Raw genomic sequence first — 23,981 nt, forward strand, 5'->3', positions numbered from 1 at the left:
TGGGGTGCAGTGGAACTCTTAACAGCTAATATGTTTTGGAAAATTGACTTTGTGCTCACACTTTGGTTCTCCTAGGACCAAATCTGGAATGTTTTTAAATGGAATCTGGTCCAAGGGCCAGATTACTTTCTTCTTTTTTCATTTTTTTTCCTCATATGCCTTCTGAAGATTTCTCAAGGTATCCTGAGTCTTAGGTCACCCAGAAGTACTGGCATATCCAAAAACGGTTGCTTAACTTGCTTTAGAATTAAAAAAACAAGGCTTTGGAATCCAGACCCATAGCCGTGAAGAGGAATTAGACTCGGGTGGTCATAAGGATCCCAGAGTTATTCATCTGACCTGGCTTTTTTCTTTTTGAAAGATGGGAACAAAACAAGGTCTTTCTTTTTTAAAAGATGTGTGCCAGATATGAATTTGGCTTTTCAAAAAGTTGTTGAAATTGAAGAGGCTCTGTCATAACCTTATTACTTGGAGGATACACAGGTGTTAATAGCTATGAAATTTACACATGCATATACTACCTCAAAGTTCTCAGTAAGATACGAATTCTAGAAGTGTGTGTGTGTGTGTGTGTGTGTGTGTGAGAGAGAGAGAGAGAGAGAGAGAGAGAATTATCCACACTCTGAGGCTGTTTCCCTACATAAGCCTTGAAGAAGATGGAAAAAAGAATCCTAGGATTGTTTGGCTACCACCATTTCCCCTTAAATTGGGACAGCTACCTCAAGGAAGAGTAGTAAAGATAACTTATGCAGTGGAATGGTGGCTTCTCTTAATTTTTGCCATAGCTGCACCGCAAACTCTTACCCTTCGCTTTAGTTCTGGTGCAGTGGGATCCAGTAAAACTGGCTTAGTGGCACTCTCTGGCCAAAATACAGCAGGGGCCCAAAAGCTCACGAGCATGTCACCTGTGAATTCTGCTCTCTTTCTCGAGAACTTTGTAAGTTCTGCAACAAGGAAACTCCTGTGGTGCAAGCCGAAACTCCAGTTTTCACGACCGACATGTGTTATTCTGAAAATCGGCAACATTAGCCATAGCTGCTCAGAGATTACCTTCCACTTAATCCCGTGGCAGCTGGCATTGCTTGGCATGGATTTGAGGGGCAGGGTATATAGAAACATAGGAAGCTGCCTTATACCAAGTAAGGCCAATGGTTCATCTAGGTCAGAATTATCTACAACACTGACAGGTAGCAGTTCTTCAGGGTTGCAGGCAGGAGTCTTACCTGGAGATGCCAGAGATTATACCTGGGGCTTCCTGTATGCAAGACACAGGCTACATCCATCCTGGGACAGGCGCTTCGAGTTTTAAGGACCCGTGCCTTTGTCCTGTCCTTTCCTTGAGTCTCAAACTTGGGTCTCGAGCTGGTTTTGGACTACAACTCCCATCACCCCTAGCTAGCAGATCCGGTGGTCAGGGATGATGGGAATTGTAGTTAAAAAAAACCAAAACTGGTGACCCAAGCTTGGAAAACACTGCTCTCTAGACCATAACAGACCTCTCTTATTTCACAGTTGAATTGATTCACATGCCAGAAGCACATGCAGGCATGATCTCTGTCGCTTTTCATTGAAAGGCTCTTAAGTCTGCTCAGTCTGTTACGTAGTTCAGTTACAACATCGGAGCGAATAAGCCAGTCGCTAGCAGCTGACGTTTCCAAGCCATGTGCTATGATAATGTTAATAAACAGAGACACCCCATCCCAGCCTCCTGTTTGAATCGGAGAGTTTTTCTAATAGCTTCAAGAAGCAACAAGCTGGATCCTGCTGCACCAAACCTGGAGAAGAGAGGGAGGAAGCCATTACCCCTTTATCTGTAGCTTCCCCCCCCCCCCCAAGAAGAACTCGGAAACATGAAGACATTACTGTACAGATCTTGACTTAAGTTCCTTGGGAAGACAGGTTGAAAATGCATAGGGGGCAGTGTTGGTGCATCCTGTTTTTCAGCCCAGGAACAACAACTGGAAATGCAAACAACGAATTTTAGTAAACAGGCTGGATAGCTTAGTCCAAGGCGTTGTGCCAACTGGAATTTTCTGTAATAAGGCCACGTTGGATGAGAGGGATCATCTGCCAGCAGCTGCATGGAAGGTCCGTTCAGATGAAAGAGTTTGACTTGCACACAGCCAGCTGAGAATTGACCCAGGAGTTCTTCTGTAGTAGTTCTATACTGAACAGAACTGGTGGGAGGCAAGACGTTTGGCTATGTCTTGTGAAAGCAGGGAAGAGTCAGATAAGGTGGACGTAGGCCATATTTTACTCATCAGTAGCTTAAATCACTGTGTGCATGTGAGCCACAGAGGAAGCTGAACATTCAAGTGACGTTTTAGCAAGCATCCATACTAAGAATGAAGGCAAGTGGTGTCTCTTATGCGGGAGAGTACAAAAAACAAACCCCAAAGCATTCAGCTTAAACATGTTGGAAGCTGATTGTAAGAATCTGCAAAGGGTGAGAATCACTTGCTTTCTAACAGGCAAAATACGATGGTACATCCCCATTTGTTCCGTTCACACCCTGGCTTAAATTTTGGCTACACAACCCTCTTGAAAATAATAATAATACAGTGTTAGTCTTCTCACTCCTTTAAATCTGTATTTGAATCCTGCGTCTTTGTCATCGGCTACAGAATCTTTTTCCACGTTTGACTTTCTGAAAGCTAAATTTTCTCCCTTGGTTTGCGGTTGGGTGTACAGGCAACAGAGGGCAGCCGTGTCAGGCAAGGATCGATTTGATACAAGTGGCATTCAAAACATGAAGCGCATCTAGCTGGAATGGCAGTGGCGGTAAACTAAGTAGTACTTACGGGGAGAGTGTCAGAGAGAAGGTAAGATTCCTGTCACTGGTCCCTGCCTACAATATATAGCATTCCCCCCGCCCCCCCAAAAAGGCATGTGCTATTTGATGGAATGACTGGTTTACACAATTTTCAGGGAAACTGGCATCTTTTGGGCATTTTGTTGCCTACATACAAGATAACAACCATTTGGTGCAGGTGTCTGATTTAAACTGTACGCAACTATCATATATCCTGAAGCGGGGGAGGGACCCACTTATTCCTTCAAAATACCCTTATACCGAATATAATAAGCTGGCCTAGCCTTATCTGCCTCCCAAGGGTGGTGCAATGGCCAAACAGAGCAGGTCATGGAACAATACCTTCCGCTTCTTTGATTCTGTAATCGCAAAGGGAATACAGAATTAATTTCCTGGCTGTGCCTATAGAAATGGAACTCTCTCGACCAGGATTTAGCTGTCCGGAAATCTAAACAGTTGCCCTGTGCTAGAGTGGCAGAATCAAAGAGTGCCTAATATGAAGGGTGGAGTATTTGAGGTTGTGTGTGCATTTTTAGTTGGCAGTATGAGTACCGCGCTCACCCACTGAACACCGGCAGCACCCATTTTAGATATAAAATCCTACTTGCACCTGTGGATGCCGTTAGCCAGATCAGGGTCTGCTGTCTGCTTCCAAAAGCTGGATGGACCAGCCTGAGTCTAGCCCTAGCAGCAGTGCCTGAGTAGTAAAAGAGTTCTGTAGGACACGAAAGCTCACTTCTAGCCTTTCAAATGCCTGCCCTGGTCCAGCATTTCTCCAGCAATAGGAATCCTAAGTCACGGCTTCCTTAAATCTGACACTCTCCCTTTTAATCAGGGTGATTCCGTGCACTGCATGTACATGACGGAAGAGGGAAAAGACCCCCCCCCCAAAAAAAAGACCAGCCTGTGCCTTGGCTTAGTTCAGGTTGGGTGCCACCACCCCCACCTCCCCAAGCCCCTCAGCCAGCGTTATCAAGCAGCACCCCAAAGTGCCTGTTTGAGCTGCATGTCATGCCAGCCTAAAGGGCATGACGACCATATATACATATAATATGAATGAATATAACCAATTCATGTTTGTTTATCTACCTCTTAGCACCAATAGATTAAAAAAAATAAAAGTAAATAGGGTAGTGGATAATACAACATGCTGTGTAGTGTAGGGAGAAAAATACTTCTGTTTTTTTTCCAAAGAAATAATTGTTCTGCTTAATAAATAAATAAATGAATGAACTAGAAATGACGGGCGCTCTCTGCATTTTAAAGCAGACTTGGGGGGATTTGTAGAGGGCTGTGGAATGATGGGCTAGAGGCAAGGTGTGTTTGCAGGTAAAAGATGCTTGGTGCGGCCGACATGTTTCCGCAACGGGCGCATCGCAGAGCAAGCCGCAGTCTTGATTCCTGCTACGGAATCACTGGGACAAGTCGCTGGCCCAGATCCAAAGAACAACGGGGGCAGGGTGTGGGGCGTGCTCAAGCTGTGCGTGTGTGTGTGTGTGCACGCCCAGGAACATCAGGAGTGAGCAGGGTAGGCGCATACAGGAAACCACCAAGTCTGTGACTTCTGCAGGTTAGATTGCGTTTATTGCTGGGACAGAGAATCGCGGCTGCTCGGGCATCCGTCTGTAAAATGGCGGCAAAATAATCCCTTGCCGCTTTGCTGTGAGGGAGGGTAAAGGCAACAGAGACTGGGAAGCAGTTTCTCTATTGAGGAACTAATTCACAGCCACAAGCTATTTTGACAACAATGCTCTCAGGGCAGCTGCTGGTGTTCCACCAAGGCTGCATTGCCCAACTCCCCTCTACAAGTCAATTAACCCTGGTTTTTAAAGTGTGTGTTAGTTTGTAAGAGCCCTGCAACCTCAACTGTTTCATTCCCCCTTTTATTACTTTGTTTTAAATGCACCACGTGATTACTCGTTTCTCCTCTTTCCTAACAAAACCCCATCGTAAGTCCCCACTCCCATTTTCTTTCCACGGTCTTGGCGTAAGCGCTGACAAGAGTTGAGACAGCTATCCAGCAGTGATTGATTGAATTGTGCCTTAGATCCACAAGTGCATAGTCTTTTGCAAATCTTTTCCTCGTTTGAGGGTACTGGAAACACACACACACACACACACACACACCCACACACACACACACACACACACCAACAACAACCTCACTAGATCTGTGTCAATGGTAAGACTCGTAAGAATTGTTTTGTTGGATGAGAGTCCATAAGTCCAGCTTTAGGCTAGCAGTCTTGATTCCAACAGTAACAACTTAGATGGCTCTGGGAAGATCGGAGCGAGAAATGACAGTCATTTTCTAGCCACCTGTTTTGCCACCAGCATCAGAAATACTGCCTCTGAACATGGAAGGGTTAGTTTAGTTAACCTGGTAAATATCTCTAAACTTTCTCTGAAGCCATCTCAGGTGTGAAAAAAAGCAAGAAGTTTACTTCTGCCAGTTACTTTGCTGGAGACCTTGTATTAAAGCTATTTTGGTACTTGGGTGTGGGTCCCAATTCCTTCAGAGCAATCTGTTGTTAAAACGATTTTATGACAAGTCACATGTATATGCAACGAGGTTATGTGAATTTTTTTTTGGGGGGGGGGTTGTTTGCCGTACAATATTATAAGGACATGTAAAAAAAAAAAAAACAGCGTCCACTGTTTTCTCTTTTTTATTCTAAGCCATTGAAATCATCACAAATTCAGACTAAATCTGAAAGGCTGTGCTCTTAACAATTGTTTTCCTCCCTTTTGGTCAACTGTATTAAAAAAAAAGTTGTTTTTTTAATCTTTTCTCTCTTTCAATTCCCCTTTCTGTTCTTAGACTCCTTGTCTATTGCATGAGGCAGGTTAGTTGGCTCACATCCAAAGTTGCGACTACAGATGGACTGCGAGCTCCATTTTTACTTCCAGCTTGGTTATTGCCACAAACTGCTTTACTCCACTGTTTCATTTTTTTTAATAAAACGGAAAAAAATCATATTTTAATTTGTGCCCTGATTTAATATTCAAATCATCATTAATGGTGCTTTTCATGTGCTTTCATCCTTACAACATCCCTGTAAGGTAGGGTGGGGAAGCTTTTCCAGACCAAGGGCATCTCTGAACATACATTCCCTGAGTTTGATGGGGAACCGCAACCGACAAACCATGGCTGCATGCAAAATGCCTAGCCTAATTGAGCAGCTACAACCGTACGTGATTAGAGTCAGTACATCACTATGGGAATAGGAAGTGAAGCTCTGACTTCAGTATTCCTCTTCCCCTGCAAAAAAAAGTTGATGAGGGTATTATCACTGACCACCTCTGACTAGGGCTACAGTTCCATTGTCTGATCTTCTCAACTATGGTTCAGTTGAGTCTGTTCCAATCACCCAATAAAAGGTATGCCTCTCTCTTTTTTTTGTTGGGTTAGAACATTTCAGGCAAAGCATCCCAAAGACCATTCTTGGGTGCAAGTCTGCAAATAGAAGATTGTTCGGGACCAGCGTCCCTCGCTCCAGGCCTGCTGCAGCTGGCTAGCCACCACCCTCCCAATCGTCTTGCACAGGAAGGGAATAATACGAGACAGCTCAGTAATATTTCTAAAGGCTTTGGAGTCAGGAGGGTGTCTCCAAGTTGGGCCTTCTCACCACCCCTTTCAAGGCAGTGAGCAAAACTCCTGTACTGATGTACTAACCACTCCCTGCACCCACTGAGTCAATCCCTTCCTACTAGATTTTATCACCCATGATGGGCTGAGCTCAAGAGGGAATGCACTCAGCTCATGGCCACAGGTGTCCTGTCCATGCCATCATCAGCTAGAATTGGTCCCCCAACAGTGCTGCTCATGGGATCTCCCAACAGACCTGGACTAACTGGCATGAGTGGGTTTTTTGCCCTCAAAAGTGCCTTGCAGATTTTTCACAGCAGGCTACTGAGTGGTCCATTGCAAATGAGGAGGTACCAATTTAACAGTTGCTAGACAGCTCTGTTGAGCAATTCGCTCGGGAAGCAACAGGGAGCTGAGATATATATATATATGCTCTTTGTCACAGGCACATGAAAGGTGAGGCTGTGTACTTGCACCTCTATGTGGTCGGATTCAAGTCACAACTTGGTACCACCTGCGCTCCAGTTGTTGTCTAGCTTGCTTCATTGCCCAGAGGGCCTCAGAAAACCACAAATTCCTGAATTACTTGTGGTCAGGCAGGGAGCTTTGGAGTGATTGTGCCAATGGCCTTCTCTCCATCTCAGTATTCCACTGTGAAACAAGGGCCTTGACAGGAGCACCAGTCATGCTGCCTGGAAAATTCCCCCAAAGCATTCAGGAATACCTCGGACTCCATCTGTCTCCAACTTAACTGGTCCCCCAACTCTGGGGGGTGGGGGCAAATCACAGCCAGGCCAATCCACAACAGAAAGCGATCTGCCCATGTGAAAATAGGGTGATGGCTGCCCACTCACCAGATCCTTGCCAGTCCCCTATGTGGCAAAAACAGACCCAGGGTATATAACCTGCAGCATATGTCAGGTGCATGTTGTACTGAAACAGCTCCATGGTTGTCATGGAAAGCCATGAAGTCCAGAACCAACACCAAACCAGAGATTGACCTCCAGAGAGGGAGGTGGTTGGGCAGCAGGATAGTGCAGATAAGATCCCCGTTGTGCCAGACAACAAGTACAAATGTTCACATTGAGTTCCCTGAGGGACTGGCCTTGTGTTGGGAATGACAGGACTTCTGGATGACAGCTGTGTGTCACCTTGTCCCTCTGACCTTGACTGATACTGCACAAAATACCCAGGTGGACAAAGCTGGGTAGGGTCAGCCGCCGCTAACTGCTTGCCCTCCTGGGTCTCCGTAACACGCACCAGGTAGACCATCTCAGCCATGATCAGATCATGGCTGAGTTGTTCTTTTCAGGACTCACCCGGTGTTAGCCAATAGTGTCACCAGGTCAGCATAGGTACTAAAGTCTACTGAACAGCTGAACAGGGACAACCAACATCAAGAGTCTGGCTTCCCACTCTCCTATGACGATGTCGCCTACTACCCTTTCCATAGCTCTCTTCCCCAAGACCACTGGATCTTCCCTACCTGTTCCCTCTGACCCAGACTTGTCTTTTGTTTGCTGTGTTTGGTTTTCTCCACTCCAATGCAACTGCTCAACTCCACCAAAGGAGAACTGAAGCTCTTCCCACCCTCCCTAGTTAGGAGTTACGGGAGGGACAAAATAATAGTATCCTACTCTGTGGGAGGATACTGTGCCCCCGAGTGCAAGTGAACAACTGCCCCGTTAAAAGTGCAAAAGGGTCTAACCACCTCAAAGTTCACTCCAAACTAGTTCCTTACCCCTCCTTAGCCAAGAACCTTCCCACTTGCACCAGGGGCTTGACTCTCACGCAGAACCCATATGCAGCCCCAAACTCCTCTCCACCTATCATTAAGGCTGTCTACCACAAAAATGTACCATGGATTCTTGTTCCTGCCCCATGTCTCCCCAAAGGAGTGGTTCTCTTTGGTGTCTCCCATTCGAGGTTGTCCCCACTGGAGTTGGCCCACAGCTGACTCCCTTTTTAATCTCTTTCAACCCAGTTAGCTGATAATTATGCTCTTAAGAGGACCAGGGGTTTGCACTCACTCCCTTCAACACAGTTTCCTCCTGTTGCACAAAAAACATTAAAAAAGCAACCTAAAATAAAAGAGTGGAAAGGAAAGATGGGTCAGCATTCACAGGTTTGTTTCATGGTTTGAGCTGGCTTTAAAAACAGCCAGGGTTAAAAGTCCGTAGAGGAATTAAATTCCACTTTAGCACAGCATACAACTTCCATATATTGCCTTTAACACAGAGCAGATAACAAAAATGGCCGCCGTCTCACCACACAGGCGTCTCAGTGGAAGAAGAGTGTGCTTGTGGAGATCCATGGCACTTTAAATACACATTTCACAGTAGGGTCCTGTTGCGAGAAACCCCCCAACAGGGAAGTCCCACAAAAGATGATATTAAGCAAGAGCTCTGGTTTTCACTCTGGGTTTTGGCCGCTTTTGTGGCTCCAGTCAGTTGCTTGTTCAAAGATAATCGAGAGTCCCTTCAGGTGAGCCCATTGCCACTTGAAAGATGCCCTCTAGGGGATTCAGGAGCAGTAGAGTTGAAACACGGCAGTCAAGCCTTTGTGTAGCATTTCATCCTGTTCTTAAAGTAATGTAAAGCCAGTTTGAACCGGACCTGCTCCTGAGTATTGGCCCGGAATCTGCCGTAAGTCTTCTCGACGTCAGCCTCTCGTGTGTTTTTTGCACTGCCGTGTGGCTGGTGACCGACGACAACATTATTGCAGGAGCCGACTCGCAAAATCCCCAGTCCGTCCATAAAATATTCTGAAGGGAAGATTGGGGCGAGAGAAGTCCGGGGACTAGGGTTAGGAAACCTCTGAGCCTCCAGCTCTTGCTGGACTACAACTCCCATCATCCCTGACCATTGGCCATGCTGGCTTCGGCTGACATGAGTTGGAGTCCAGCAACACTGGGGGGGGGGGGGCAGTCACAGGCTCCCCATCCCTGCAGTAAGTAAATCACTTAGAAGACATACTTTTGAATAAGAGACCTCCGTTCATACTTGTTCTCTGCATGTAGGAAGCACATGGAACAGGGCAGCAACTCCTGGCCAACCCACACAACGCAGATGTCTCAAACATGAACTCTGCAGCTGAGCAGCTGCCCTCACCTCCATGCAATCTGCTCCCCTGATCACACAGAGGTCTTGGCCACATGGCTACTACCCTTCCCGCAGGCATCTGGTTTGCTCCTGTGTGAATTTGATTCTGGATTATCATTAGATGGGCCTTTGGCCTAATCCAGCAGGCTTTTCTTAGGTTCTTATGATGGCCATGCCAAGAGCAGAGGGCATTGTGCAAGCTACCCTGTTTCAGATGCCTATGTATTAGGGAGTGTGGGTGACCACTGGGATAAGATAACTTAGCAAGCCAGCTTTTTCAAAGGCTTTCAAAGCAGAGGCTCAACAGTAGTCTCTTGGGGATGTTTTCATTCTGGGCTTGATGGCCTACACCCCCCCTCCAACTATATGATTCTATGAAAAGGAAGACAGGAAACTCAATTTGCAATGCTCATTCTGACCTCACCCGGAAAATTAGCTTCTGAAAAAGGGTTTCAAACAGGTGTGGGGCTTCTAGCCTGGGCGCAAGTCTCATTTTTGACCCATGGGGCCTTTCCTCTCCAAACCACGCCCACCTGCCCTTACGCCACGGGGGACCAGTGGCATAGCATGGGTTGCCAGTGGCCGGGGTGTGGGAGGTAGGGAAACGGATGGAGTACCCATGCACATCCAACTGCCTAATGGCGCCCACGCCACCCAGGAGATTGCAGCCATGGAGATGAGAAAAGAAGAGTTGATCCATTGTCTGGAGAGGTCACTTCCTGGTTCGCATGGAGAAGCCACTTTTAAACAGAGTCCAACAATGGAAGTGAGCAGCTGTAGTGAGGCAGCACCGGGTTGAAATTTTGTGCCCAGGGCAACTGCCCCTCTGCCCCCCCCCCAAACTATGCCACTATAAGGTGACGTCAGGTAGAGACCTACTCACTTTCCGCTGGTAAAAGGCAAAGAACCCCTGGATGGTTAAGTCCAGACAAAGGTGATTATGTGGCACTCATCTTGCTTCAGGCTGAAGGAGCCGGCGTTTGTCCACAGACAGCTTTCTGGGTTGTGTGGCCAGCATGACTAAACCGCTTCTGGCACAACAGAACACAACGGAAACCAGAGCGCATGGAAACGCCATTTACCTTCCCACCACAGCGGTACCTGTTTATCTACTTGCACTGGTGTGCTTTCAAACTGCTAGGTTGGCAGGAGCTGGGACAGAACAATGGGAGCTCCCTCCGCCGTAGGCGGGGATTTGAACCAGCGACCTTCTGATTGGCAAGCCCAAGAGGCTTGGTGCTTTAGACCACAGTGCCACCAGGGACAATGTTAACACTATATATAATCTGGAGGTTTATGGATTGGGTGGGGCATGTGGCCTTACCTGAGTGAGCCACCCTTTGCAGCTTAGGGTCAAACCCAACACGCCTGCTCTCCTCAGTACGAGCGAGGAAGAAGTTGACTACGCCGCTGGCGACCACACAATTGGGAAAGCCTTTCAAGCGGTGGTAAGAGCCATATCGGATGTGCAGACAACTGCTGTCCTCTCCTTCCTCATAGATGACCTTAAACTTGTAGTCATTGCCACCAACGCTGCCTCCGACCTATAAACCACACAGGCACCTATCAGCACTTGGCAGACTTCACCATGGTACTGCTGCCATTGAAACGCCAAGTCCTTTCCACAGCAGGGTTGGGGAAGCTGTAGATATTGTTGGGCTCCAACTCCCCTATCCCTGACCACTGGCCATGCTGGCTGGAGGTGGAGTCTAGCAATATTTGGAGGTCCAACACTTCCCCATCCCTGGACTAAAGGATGCACCCAACTAATTGGACAGCTGGTTACATATTAAAACTGGCAATTATTTCTAGAAGAAGAATCTGGACAGACTACAGATGGAAGGATATTCTCACATGGAGTCTTCAAAGATGATGCTTGCATGTGACACGTGGATGCAACCTCCGAAAACGAAATATGCTTCCGAACGGCCATTTTCTTAACCACGTGCAAATTTATACAGATTTCGCTGAGCAGTTAAATGCATGCAGATAATTGGCCTGCAATCTTACACATTCTTACCAGACCTACTGAGCACAGTGGAACTTGCTTCTGAGTAAACATGCACAGGATTGTGGTGTAAGATTTCTTCAACTAGGTTATAGCTGCAACCTAAAAGCACAGCCTCCTTACGTGCTATTGAATCTGTTAGAGCAGTGTTTCCCAAACGTGGTTCTCGAGCTGTTTTTCGCACTACAATTCCCATCATCCCCGGCCACTGGTCTTGCTAGCTAGGGATGATGGGAGTTGTGGTCCAAAAACAGCTCGAGACCCAAGTTTGGGAAACACTGTGTTAAATGGATTCAGAAAGGGACCCAAAAGTTGTTAGGAGCAACCGTTGACCTCTCAGACCCATTCCAGTTGTGTGGCTTGTTCTAGGAATGCAGGAAAAATATCTATACTGGCCAGAGTTGGGTTGGGAGGCTAGTGGACAGCATGGCAAAAAAATACATACCACATCCAAGTTGCTGTTCTCCAAAACTTCCACTAGTTTCTCAATCTTGGTGTTTGCGGTGAACACGAAATCATCATCCACCCAGAGGTAGTATTTGGTCACGACCTGAGAGATGGCGAGGTTCCTTCCTGCAAACCAGCCCTGAGGAAGTGAATCAGGAAGGAGTATCAGGCTATGTCAGAGGTGTGGTTTTGTTAGTGGGCTCTTTCCATAGCTGAATATCTGCCTCCACCCCCTGCATAAAATTCGGCCTGTCGGTTGGGTGCTACACCTGATGTTTCCATGTAAGGCTTTAGGACAGCCTTTCTTGGTGGCCTTCCCGATGTTGGAAGGCTTTAGAACAGGGTTTCCCAAACTCCAGCTGTTCTGGACTACAATTCCCACAATCCCTGACCACTGGGTCCTGCTAGCTAGAGCCCGGAGGGACATCGCCCGGCTGTGAGTCATGAAGGCCGCTCCCTGCAAGGCCCTTTCCACCCGGCCTAGCAGGCGGGGCCCAGACTCACCAGCTCTACTAAAGAGGCACCTGGTGAGAATGGAGGGACTATGCCTGACAACAAACCCTAACTATTGGATTCTTTTGCCCCATCTTTTTTTGCCTGCCAAACAGCCGTGTCCTGCTTATGATAACATTTTATCTTCTTGTTAATTATGCTGTTTTAAATGTGCTTTTTATATTTGACTTCACTTAGCAGTGGTGTTGTTTGTTTTTTTTTAAATGCTTTAAGATTTTATTTGGTTAACTTTTGTTTATGTTAAATACGTCTTCTGTAGTTGACCTCTCCTTTGTAATGTTTTATTTTGAAATCTTTAAGATAATATTTTAGTTTTCTGTTAATTATGTTGCTTTGACTGTATATATATTTGACTTTCTTCAGATGGGTTTATTGATGTTTTAATATTCTGTTAACTGCTTTGAGATTTTTCTTAAAAATATAAAGCGGTATAGAAATGAAATAAATAATAAATAATAATGATGGGAGTTGTAGTCCAAAAAACCCTTCCAAAGCAGCTTACAATTAACATCCAAATATTTCAATAAACAATATTTTTTTAAAAAAGCAGTATAAAAATGTAAGTTTTCACAATTCTACTCACAGGCCAATACTTGGTGGCAGATGGCACTAGAGATAGGTGGGTGGGAAAAGTGTGGACAGTTCAGCTCAAATAAGCTCAGGACCTCTCTCTTTTTTACTCAACACATACACTCTCTCTTGCTCTATTTCACAGGGCAGTTAGTGGCAAATGGCCCTGTCTGGGGAGGGAAGCAGAGAAAGGCATTCTCCCCCAGCCCTGCAAGATCCTCTTTTCTATATTGCCTCTCTTCTCGTAAGTGCTCTCAACTATTTTAGTCAGGACACAGAGGACACCAAAACACTGTTCAGATAATGAGAAGCCCTGGACTCTGGGTGTTGGAAGATGACGGAACAAAAGGGGCATTGAGAAAAAGAGAAGGCAGGAGTCGAGGGCAAGGATGTGGAGAGTTTCACAAGCCCTTAAAGACATCAACATTTTACACTTTAAAGGGGTATAAGAGTGCTTTAAATGTCGTGGCGTCCCCAAAATATCCTGGAAGCTGTAGGTTGTTAAAGTTGCTGGGAGTTATTAGGAAACCCCCTAGTCCCCCTCACAGAGCTCCAGCTCCCAGAATTCCCTGTGAAGGAGGATGGATGGATTGACCAACCAGTATAGATCTGTAAGGGTTAGAGTTCCTTATCAGTTTAAGAGCATTTAATGATCGCAGCAAAAGAACACAGCAGCCATTCTCTGAGCGAAGATCTTCCCATTAAGTTGTCCTCCCCCACCCCCAAGTCATCGTCACTTCCCCTTCTGGCAACCTGATCTCACTACCACTGAGCCTTCTGTGTAGCAGCTTTATCAGCTTGCCTTGCCTGTGGAGAGATAGGCTGGACACTCTCAAACAAAGAGGAGTCGGTTATCTCTCTCTCTCTCTCTCTCTCTCTCTCTCTCTCTCTCTCTCTCTCCCCCTGCTCTGCTGCTTCTAGCTGTTCCCCACTCAGCTCTGCCCAGCTGTTGCTTTCCGAACTATGTCCCTCTGCAAACCGATTCTCTAGATCTATACTGCTCCACTGTTCCTGAGCAGCTTCAGGATCCTGGTCAGGAGCAGGAAGAGGGGGAGGTTCCCACCATTCCTTATCAGTGCTGTAATCCTCAGACTGGTCTCTGGCACCTGACAACGCTCAGCACCCTTCACAAACTTCACCTAGATTCTTCGGGGAAAGCTGTGACTGTAAAAAATGACACTGCTTTAAATTTATAGCGCAAACTATCAAATTAAGAGGGAATAGTCTCTCTTAATAGCTAGGAACTAGGCACAAAGTCTGGAAGTTCAGCATACACCTGGGGCAGGGAACCCCAGTGTTATAGTGCTTATTAGAATCACAGAATTGTAGAGCTACAAGAGACCCCTAAGGGTCATCGAGCCGAACCCCCTGCAACAGAGGACTCTCGCCCGATGTGGGGCTCAAACCCACAACCCTGAAATTATGAGCCTCGTGCTCTAGTGCAGCCATAGGCAAACTCAGCCCTCCAGATGTTGTGAGACTACAATTCCCATCATCCCTGACCACTGATCCTATTGGCTAGAGATGATGGGAGTTGTAGTCCCAAAACATCTGGAGGGCCGAGTTTGCCTATGCCTGCTCTAGTGACTGAGCTATCTGGCTTGGTTGTTGGGACTGCAGCTCCCATAAGCCCCAGCCAGCATGGCCAATGGTCAGGAATGATGGGAGTTGTAGTCCAGCAACATCTACTAGGTTCCCCATCCCTAGCATACATCATGGCTCATCGAACTTCTCCATGTCACCCTGCCACACTGCTGTCAGAAGGGCCCAGGAATGGTTCACTTGACCAGGAGCTGGGAAATCCCTCTCAGTAGTGGAAGAAGCCACATCTGCACGTGTCGGTAGGTACCTTTCCAAAGGGCATAATGTACTGCTCAACGTTGGCTTGTTGAATCATCTCAGGGTGTTCGCTGTCGTCTGCCACAATGACCTTCATATTTGGATAATACTGCCGTATGCTCTCAAGGAGGACCCTCAGCTTGTGGTAGCGCAAGAAAGTCTTGGTTGTGATGGTCACCATATTGCTGATGTTGTAATCTGAGGGACAAAGAAAGGGAAGGAAGAGTGAGCCAACACACTCAACAACCCATGTGGGTTTGTTTCCCACGGCTGTACTCTAGGAGTCTTGTATTCAGCCTCTCATTCAAGTACAGTGGTACCTCGGGTTACATACGCTTCAGGTTACATATGCTTCAGGTTACAGACGCCGCTAACCCATAAATAGTACCTCGGGTTAAGAACTTTGCTTAAGGATGAGAACAGAAATCGTGCTCCGGCGGCGCGGCCGCAGCTGGAGGCCCCATTAGCTAAAGTGGTGCTTCAGGTTAAGAACAGTTTCAGGTTAAGAACGGACCTCCAGAACAAAGTTCTTAACCCGAGGTACCACTGTAGAAACATTTCCTACCACAACCCAGAGTAGGCCTCTTCCTTGAAGGTTCTGTTCCTGAGCCACTGTTTTCACTCTGGGTGCCTGCTTAGGTCACCTTCTGCAGAGTTGAAGTAACTTCTCTTCCCTACTACAGAAGTAGCCCTTATGGTGCCCTCCATCAGCCCAGACCCCCCACGTGTCCCTATTTTCCAGGGCCAGTCTGGATTTACAGGAAGCCGTCCTGGTTTCTGACTTGATCCGAAACCGGAATGCCCTGTGTTCCCATTGGACACCCCTGTTTTCACCACAGAAACATTGGAGGGCATGGAGTTATGCAACGCCCAAGCCAAGGAGATGAGTACGGTAACTACACAACATTTTGAAGACATCTGAAGGCAGCCCTGTATAGAGAAGTTTTTAAATGTTTTAATACGCTTTTATATATGTTGGGAGCCGCTCATAATAATAATTACTCTTATGGAATAGGACATCCCTATTGCCATCGGAGAAACGTTGGAGGGCATGTCAGCCCCAACTAGTGAAATCAATGGTCAGGGATGATGAGAGCTATAGTCCAACATTTGCAAGGCACCACATTGACTACTCCTGCCCCACCATAAAATGAGAGCCAGCGTGGTGTAGTGGTTAAGAGCAGCGGACTCGTAATCTGTTGGGAGGCAGAAGCTGAGAGTCAGAGCTGTGTTTTTGACTTAATAAAGTTTGAAAATAATAAAACAAACAAGCTGACAGTCACCAAGGAGGAAGAGGAAGGCCTGCAGTGCTTGTGATGGGCTGAAAACTTGCTTTAAAGGAATGAGTTGTTAACTGTACTGTAGAAGTGTAACAGCTTATTGCTTTGAAGCAAGTCTGAAGCAAGTAGTAGTAGTAGTAGTAGTAGTAGTAGTAGTAGTAGTAGTGTTGTTGTTGTTTAGTCGTTTAGTCGTGTCCGACTCTTCGTGACCCCATGGACCAGAGCACGCCAGGCACCTCTGTCCTCCACTACCTCCCGCAGTCAAACTCATGCTGGTAACCTCGAAAACACTATCCAACCATCTCGTCCTCTGTCGCCCCCTTCTCCTTGTGCCCTCCATCTTTCCCAGCATCAGTGTCTTCTCCAGGGAGTCTTCTCTTCTCATGAGGTGGCCAAAGTACTGGAGCCTCAGCTTCACGATCTGTCCTTCCAGTGAGCACTCAGGGCTGATTTCCTTAAGAATGGATAGGTCTGATCTTCTTGCAGTCCATGGGACTCTCAAGAGTCTTCTCCAGCGCCATAATTCAAAAGCATCAGCTCTCACTTCCATACATCACTATTGGGAAAACCATGGCTTTAACTATACGGACCTTTGTTGGCAAGGTGACGTCTCTACTTCTCAAGATGCTGTCTAGGCCTGTCATTGCCCTTCTCCCAAGAAGCAGGCGTCTTTTAATTTCGTGGCTGCTGTCACCATCTGCAGTGATCATGGAGTCCAAGAAAGTAAAATCTCTCACTGCCTCCATTTCTTCCCCTTCTATTTGCCAGGAGGTGATGGGACCAGTGGCCATGATCTTCGTTTTTTTGATGTTGAGCTTCAGACCATATTTTACGCTCTCCTCTTTCACCCTCATTAAAAGGTTCTTTAATTCCTCCTCACTTTCTGCCATCAAGGTTGTGTCATCTGCATAACTGAGGTTGTTGATATTTCTTCCGGCAATCTTAATTCCAGTTTGGGATTCATCCAGCCCAGCCTTTCGCATGATGTAGTAGTAGTAGTAGTAGTAGTAGTAGTAGTAGTAGTAGTAGTAGTAATTTATTATTTATTTCCCACCCATTTGGCTGGGTTTCCCCAGCCACTCTGGGGGGCTACCTACAGAATATTCAAAACATGATAAAACATCAAACATTAAAAACTTCCCTAAACAGGGCTGCCTTCAGATGTCTTCTAAAAGTCAGATAGTTGTTTATTTCCTTCACTTCTGACGGGAGGGCGTTCCACAGGGCAGGCGCCACTACCGAGAAGGCCCTCTGCCTGGTTCCCTGTAACCTCAATTCTCGCAGTGGGGGAACAGCCAGAAGGTCCTTGGAGCTGGATCTCAGTGTCTGGGCTGAATGATGGGGTGGAGATGCTCCTTCAGGTATACTGGGCCGACATCATTTAGGGCAGGCATCCCCAACCTTCGCCCCTCCAGATGTTTTGCACTACAATTCCCATCATCCCTGACTACTGGTCCTGTTAGCTAGGGATAATGGGAGTTGTAGGCAAAAATATCTGGAGGGCCGCAGGTTGGGGATGCCTGATTTAGGTCAGCACCAACACTTTAAATTGTGCTTGGAAACGTACTGGGAGCCAATGTAGGTCTTTCAGGACCGGTGTTATATGATCTCGGTGGCCAATCCCAGTCACCAGTCTAGCTGCCACATATCTTTAGGGCACACTCCAGGCTTACTGTACACCATCTCTTTTGTTTTTCTGCTAGAACCCCAAGATCCACCTACAAAGGACATATATTTAGCATTAAGGAATTCTGAGCCTGGGAATTTGTTTTGAGTATCAGAACTGAGCTCACAGTCCTTCCACAGAGAAATCCATTACAGGTTGCAACCACTCCTGCTTCCCGTCATTTCAGCAGTATGATTTGAGGCGGTAGGTGGAAGCATTATTTTGTTGTTGCTGTTCTTCAGGATTAGGTGTTGGAAACCTTTGCTGTTTGGCTTAAAGTCATCCAGAGATCTACCTTCTACCCATCTCTGCTTAAAAGAGCCAACAAAGGTGTTACGTCATCATGGTTTTGCTATCTGAATGGGCATCAGAAGCTCACCTGGTCCTGGGTCAAACAGCTTAGGAAGGCCCGGCTGTTGGATGGTCACAGGAAACCTCACCTGATGAGTCCCCATGGTAAATGTCACTGGAAAGTAATGGGTAGGTCAGTCAGCAGTTGTCCGTTTCTTGGCTGCCATAGTTCAGATGGCACTTGGGACCATAAACCCCCCACTTGTAGGAATATGCAAGCCATACTCCAAAAGTAGTGGAATCCACCCTTCTGATTTAAGTGTCTCTTAGCAAACAATGGGGGACGCGGGTGGCGCTGTGGGTAAAAGCCTCAGCGCCTAGGGCTTGCCGATCGAAAGGTCGGCGGTTCGAATCCCCGCGGCGGGGTGCGCTCCCGCTGCTCGGTCCCAGCGCCTGCCAACCTAGCAGTTTGAAAGCACTCCCGGGTGCAAGTAGATAAATAGGGACCGCTTACTGGCGGGAAGGTAAACGGCGTTTCCGTGTGCTGCGCTGGCTCGCCAGATGCAGCTTGTCACGCTGGCCACGTGACCCGGAAGTGTCTTCGGACAGCGCTGGCTCCCAGCCTCGTAAGTGAGATGGGCGCACAACCCTAGAGTCTGTCAAGACTGGCCCGTACGGGCAGGGGTACCTTTACCTTTACGTTTACCTAGCAAACAATGCCCATGTCTTTTAAAAGATCAGTCTGGATAGCTCAGTTGGCTAAAGCTTGGTGCTGATAATGCCAAGGTTGCAGGTTCGATCCTCGTATAGGAAAGCTGCATATTCCTGCATTGCAGGAGGTTGGACTAGATCAGTGTTTCTCAACCTTGTGCCTCCAGATGTTTTTGGCCTACAACTCCCATCATCCCTGACTAGCAAGACCAGTGGCAAGGGATGATGGGAATTGTAGGCCAAAAACAGCTGGAGGCACAAGGTTGGGAAACACTGGACTAGATGATCCTCAGGGTCCCTCCCTTCCAACTTTACAGTTCTATAATTCTGTGATTCTAAGGTACAAAACCAGCATGTGAGTAGTGAACGCGGGAGAAGGCTGCCTTCTGAAAAAGAAACACTGGCTGTTTATTTTGACCCTTGATGACGGGGTAAGTGAGCAGTTTTATTGGGGAGTAAAGGTAAAGGTAAAGGGACCCCTGACCATTAGGTCCAGTCGTGGCTGACTCTGGGGTTGCGGCACTCATCTCGCTTTATTGGCCGAGGGAGCTGGCGTACAACTTCCGGGTCCTGTGGCCAGCATGACTAAGCCGCTTCTGGCAAACCAGAGCAGTGCACGGAAATGCCGTTTACCTTCCCGCCAGAGCGGTACCTATTTATCTACTTGCACTTGACGTGCTTTCGAACCGCTAGGTTGGCAGGAGCAGGGACCGAGGAACGAGAGCTCACCCCGTCGCGGGGATTCAAACCGCTGACCTAATCAGCAAGTCCTAGGCTCTGTGGTTTAACCCACAACGCCACCTGCGTCCCTTATATATTGGGGAGTAGAACTGTCTAATTGGGCCAAAAACAATGGAGTAATTCCTTTAGGGCAGGGCAGGGGTGGGGAACCTGCAGCCCTCCAGGTGATTTGGGACTCCCAGTTACCATCAGCTCTAGCCAACTTGGCCAATACTCTGGGGTGATGGGAACTGCAACCCACAAAACAACATCAAACCTTGCGTTACGTGAAATACATTCGACAAAACACACAAGAGGTAACCGGCTGTGCATTCACATAAACAATACTCTTCTCTATATTCTTATCACAATATCAAATGTTTACCTTGCACATAAACAACACATAAAGTGCAATTATATATACGGAAGTCCCAATAAATCAGCTCATTCATAAAGACCAAATATCTGTTAAGTTCTGTTCCACATATGTTCATGAAGTCCAAATTGAAGCCGACTACAGTTCCACAGTGTTGACAAGGATTTCCAGAATAATGCCTTGTTTCACTCTCATGGGCTTCATCAGTGGTACATATTCTAAGTAATATAACTGAATATAATGTTGTAATTCAACATATTTTAACAAATTAAAATTAAGTAAAATGAAAATTATATAGATTATATAGACATTGTAACAGTTGTTGTTCACCCCATAGTCGCCTTTGACTGGACTTAACCGTCCAGGGGTCCTTTACCTTTTTCCTTACATTTTCAAAACTAAGCCTTTTAAAAAAATGCCAGGACTTTGAACCTTGGACCATACACACCCAAAGCATGTTCCCCATCACTGAATTATGGTCCACAGCCAGTCAATCAAAGATTTGTAGAGCTGGAAGGGACCGCAAGGTCATCAACCCCCTGCAATGCAGGAATCTATCATTTTCTCTGCTTTCAGTGCTATTTAGAGGGTGCCTATTTTAATCAACCATCTCAAATGTCAGTTCTGACTGGGCAGCAATATTCTTCCATGAAGCTTTTCCAATCCCCCGCCCCCAGGTCTTAAAAACGAGGAGGACAAGCCATTTTCAACATCGCAAAGCATTTTATCAAGAAATAAAGCAAGATCTGAAAAGATAATTCGCTGCCACCTTTGGCATTTGTTCAAAAGGGAGAATGGCCGGAAAGCTGCTCAAAAGCATCTTGCAATAATTATAACATGGTTTTCAGGCTGGTGAAGTCAAGGGGCAATCAATGCTTGTCCCGCAGTAGCAATCCAACTCACCCAGATCCACAACATCGAGTAGATACTCTGTGCTTGTGTACGTGATGTGTTCCAGGATGTAATTCAGTAGCTTCACATGGGGAGTAGAGATGGTCAGCTTCTTTTCCCCTCGCCCACCTACCACGTCTTGGGATACATCAGCCAGGGTGTTGAGAGCACCAAATGAAGCTTGTAGGATCACCTGGAGATTTTGGGTCCCCCCCCAAATGGCAAAAAAAGTCTTAGGAGCAAATAAAACCCCTCCATTTTCATCTAAATCAGGTGATACACAAACGGACATCAGCAGGAAATGGGGGGGGGGGTAAACAGAAGGTCAGAAATCAGGGGATGTCCACTTCTGGGTACCACAATTTAAGAAGGATGCTGACAAGCTGGAACGTGCACAGAGGAGGGCGATTGGGAAGATCAAGGATCCGGAAACCAAGCCTTATGAGGAACAGTTGAAGGAGCTGGGTAGGTTTAAGTGAGGAACAGGTTTAAGGATTTAGATTTGGTGGACAGAGTGCCTGAAGAACTATGGATGGAGACTCGTAACATTGTACAGGAGGCAGCAACGAAAACCATCCCAATGAAAAGGAAATGCAAGAAAGCAAAGTGGCTGTCCAATGAGGCCTTACAAATAGCGGGGGAGAGAAGGCAAGCAAAATGCGAGGGAGATAGTGAAAGATACAGGAAATTGAATGCAGATTTCCAAAGAATAGCAAGGAGAGACAAGAAGGCCTTCTTAAACGAGCAATGCAAACAAATAGAGGAAAACAACAGAATGGGAAGAACCAGAGATCTGTTCAAGAAAATTGGAGATATGAAAGGAACATTTTGTACAAAGATTACCATAATAAAGGACAAAAGTGGTAAGGACCTAACAGAAGCAGAAGACATCAAGAAGAGGTGGCAAGAATACACAGAGGAATTATACCAGAAAGATATGGATGTCTCGTACACCCCAGGTAGTGTGGTTGCTGACCTTGAGCCAGACATCCTGGAAAGTGAAGTCAAATGGGCCTTAGAAAGCACTGCAAATAACAAGGCCAGTGGAAGTGATGGTATTCCAGCTGAACTATTTAAAATTTTAAAAGATGATGCTGTTAAGGTGCTACACTCGATATGCCAGCAAATTTGGAAAACTCAGCAGTGGCCAGAAGATTGGAGAAGATCAGTCTACATCCCAATCCTAAAGAAGGGCAGTGCCAAAGAATGCTCCAACTATCGCACAATTGCACTCATTTCACACGCTAGCAAGGTTATGCTTAAAATTCTACAAGGAAGGCTCAAGCAGTATGTGGATCGAGAACTCCCAGAAGTGCAAGCTGGATTTAGAAGAGGCAGAGGAACCAGAGACCAAATTGCAAACATGCGCTGGATTATGGAGAAAGCTAGAGAGTTCCAGAAAGACATCTACTTCTGCTTCATTGACTATGCAAAAGCCTTTGACTGTGTCGACCACAGCAAACTATGGCAAGTTCTTAAAGAAATGGGAGTGCCTGATCACCTCATCTGTCTCCTGAGAAATCTCTATGTGGGACAAGAAGCTACAGTTAGAACTGGATATGGAACAACTGATTGGTTCAAAATTGGGAAAGGAGTACGACAAGGCTGTATTTTGTCTCCCTGCTTATTTAATTTATATGCAGAATACATCATGCGAAAGGCTGGGCTGGATGAATCCCAAGATGGAATTAAGATTGCCGGAAGAAATATCAACAACCTCAGATATGCAGATGACACAACCTTGATGGCAGAAAGTGAGGAGGAATTAAAGAACCTTTTAATGAGGGTGAAAGAGAAGAGCGTAAAATATGGTCTGAAGCTCAACATCAAAAAAACGAAGATCATGGCCACTGGTCCCATCACTTCCTGGCAAATAGAAGGGGAAGAAATGGAGGCAGTGAGAGATTTTACTTTCTTGGGCTCCATGATCACTGCAGATGGTGACAGCAGCCACGAAATTAAAAGACGCCTGCTTCTTGGGAGAAGGGCAATGACAGGCTTAGACAGCATCTTGAGAAGTAGACACGTCACCTTGCCAACAAAGGTCCGTATAGTTAAAGCCATGGTTTTCCCAGTAGTGATGTATGGAAGTGAGAGCTGGACCATAAAGAAGGCTGATCGCCGAAGAATTGATGCTTTTGAATTATGGTGCTGGAGAAGACTCTTGAGAGTCCCATGGACTGCAAGAAGATCAAACGCATCCATTCTCAAGGAAATCAGCCCTGAGTGCTCACTGGAAGGACAGATCGTGAAGCTGAGGCTCCAGTACTTTGGCCACCTCATGAGAAGAGAAGACTCCCTGGAGAAGACACTGATGCTGGGAAAGATGGAGGGCACAAGGAGAAGGGGGCGACCGAGGACGAGATGGTTGGATAGTGTTTTCGAGGTTACCAGCATGAGTTTGACCAAACTGCGGGAGGTAGTGGAGGACAGAGGTGCCTGGCGTGCTCTGGTCCATGGGGTCACGAAGAGTCGGACACGACTAAACGACTAAACAACAACAAAGGTTTAGCCTGGAAGGAGTGAGAGGAGATATGATAGCCATCTTCTAAGAGAAGAGAAGACTTCCTGGAAAAGACCCTGATGTTGGGAAAGATTGAGGGCACAAGGAGAAGGGGACGACAGAGGACAAGATGGTTGGACAATGTTCTCAAAGCTACTAACATGAGTTTGACCAAACTGTGGGAGGCAGTGGAAGACAGGAATGCCTGGTGTGCTCTGATCCCTGGTGTCCTGAAGAGTCAGACACAACTAAACAACTAAACAACAACAACATGTCATGGATGATCTAGTTGAGATTCCTGACTTGCAGAATATGGATTATTATTTTGATTGGAATGTAACTGGATTAAATTAGATTTTGGAAGCAGAATTAAAAGAATTTACCAAACCTGTAATTCTAGCACATGTGGGGGGGGGGAGGGACAAAATTATACAATTTGAAAGTTGATTACTTGATGTTTGACATTTGATTTGGTATTGTGATTTGATATGGATATAATGAGGCTTATTTTGGATGCTTGTAATTGAATACTAATATTTTTTTTTTAAGATTCATAAATTGGGGGGGGGGGTGGACTAGATGAGCCTTGGGGTCCCTTCCAACTCCATGATCTATGAGAGCTCTGTGAGTAAGCTTTGTGAGCTGGGTGTTTACCAGCGGTGGT

The 23,981-nt window shown here is 46.4% G+C and overlaps 1 protein-coding gene across 2 annotated transcripts in view; it reads right to left on the bottom strand.

Annotated features, from left to right (window-relative positions):
* Positions 1 to 5,465: 5,465 nt before the first annotated feature.
* Positions 5,466 to 23,981, bottom strand: part of B4GALNT2 (beta-1,4-N-acetyl-galactosaminyltransferase 2 (SID blood group)) — a 32,904-nt gene continuing 14,388 nt past the window's right edge. For both annotated transcript variants that reach the window (XM_028751782.2, XM_028751781.2), the window contains exons 6-11: positions 20,827 to 21,007; positions 18,205 to 18,291; positions 14,890 to 15,077; positions 11,956 to 12,096; positions 10,827 to 11,046; positions 5,466 to 9,165 (exon numbers count right to left, since the gene is read on the bottom strand). In XM_028751782.2, the coding sequence (XP_028607615.2) occupies positions 8,954 to 9,165; positions 10,827 to 11,046; positions 11,956 to 12,096; positions 14,890 to 15,077; positions 18,205 to 18,291; positions 20,827 to 21,007 (1,029 nt within the window). In that variant the 3' untranslated portion in view covers positions 5,466 to 8,953. The remainder of the gene's footprint in view (positions 9,166 to 10,826; positions 11,047 to 11,955; positions 12,097 to 14,889; positions 15,078 to 18,204; positions 18,292 to 20,826; positions 21,008 to 23,981) is intronic.

The sequence above is a fragment of the Podarcis muralis genome, chromosome 13 (assembly GCF_964188315.1).
Source record: "Podarcis muralis chromosome 13, rPodMur119.hap1.1, whole genome shotgun sequence".
Lineage (NCBI taxonomy): Eukaryota > Metazoa > Chordata > Lepidosauria > Squamata > Lacertidae > Podarcis > Podarcis muralis.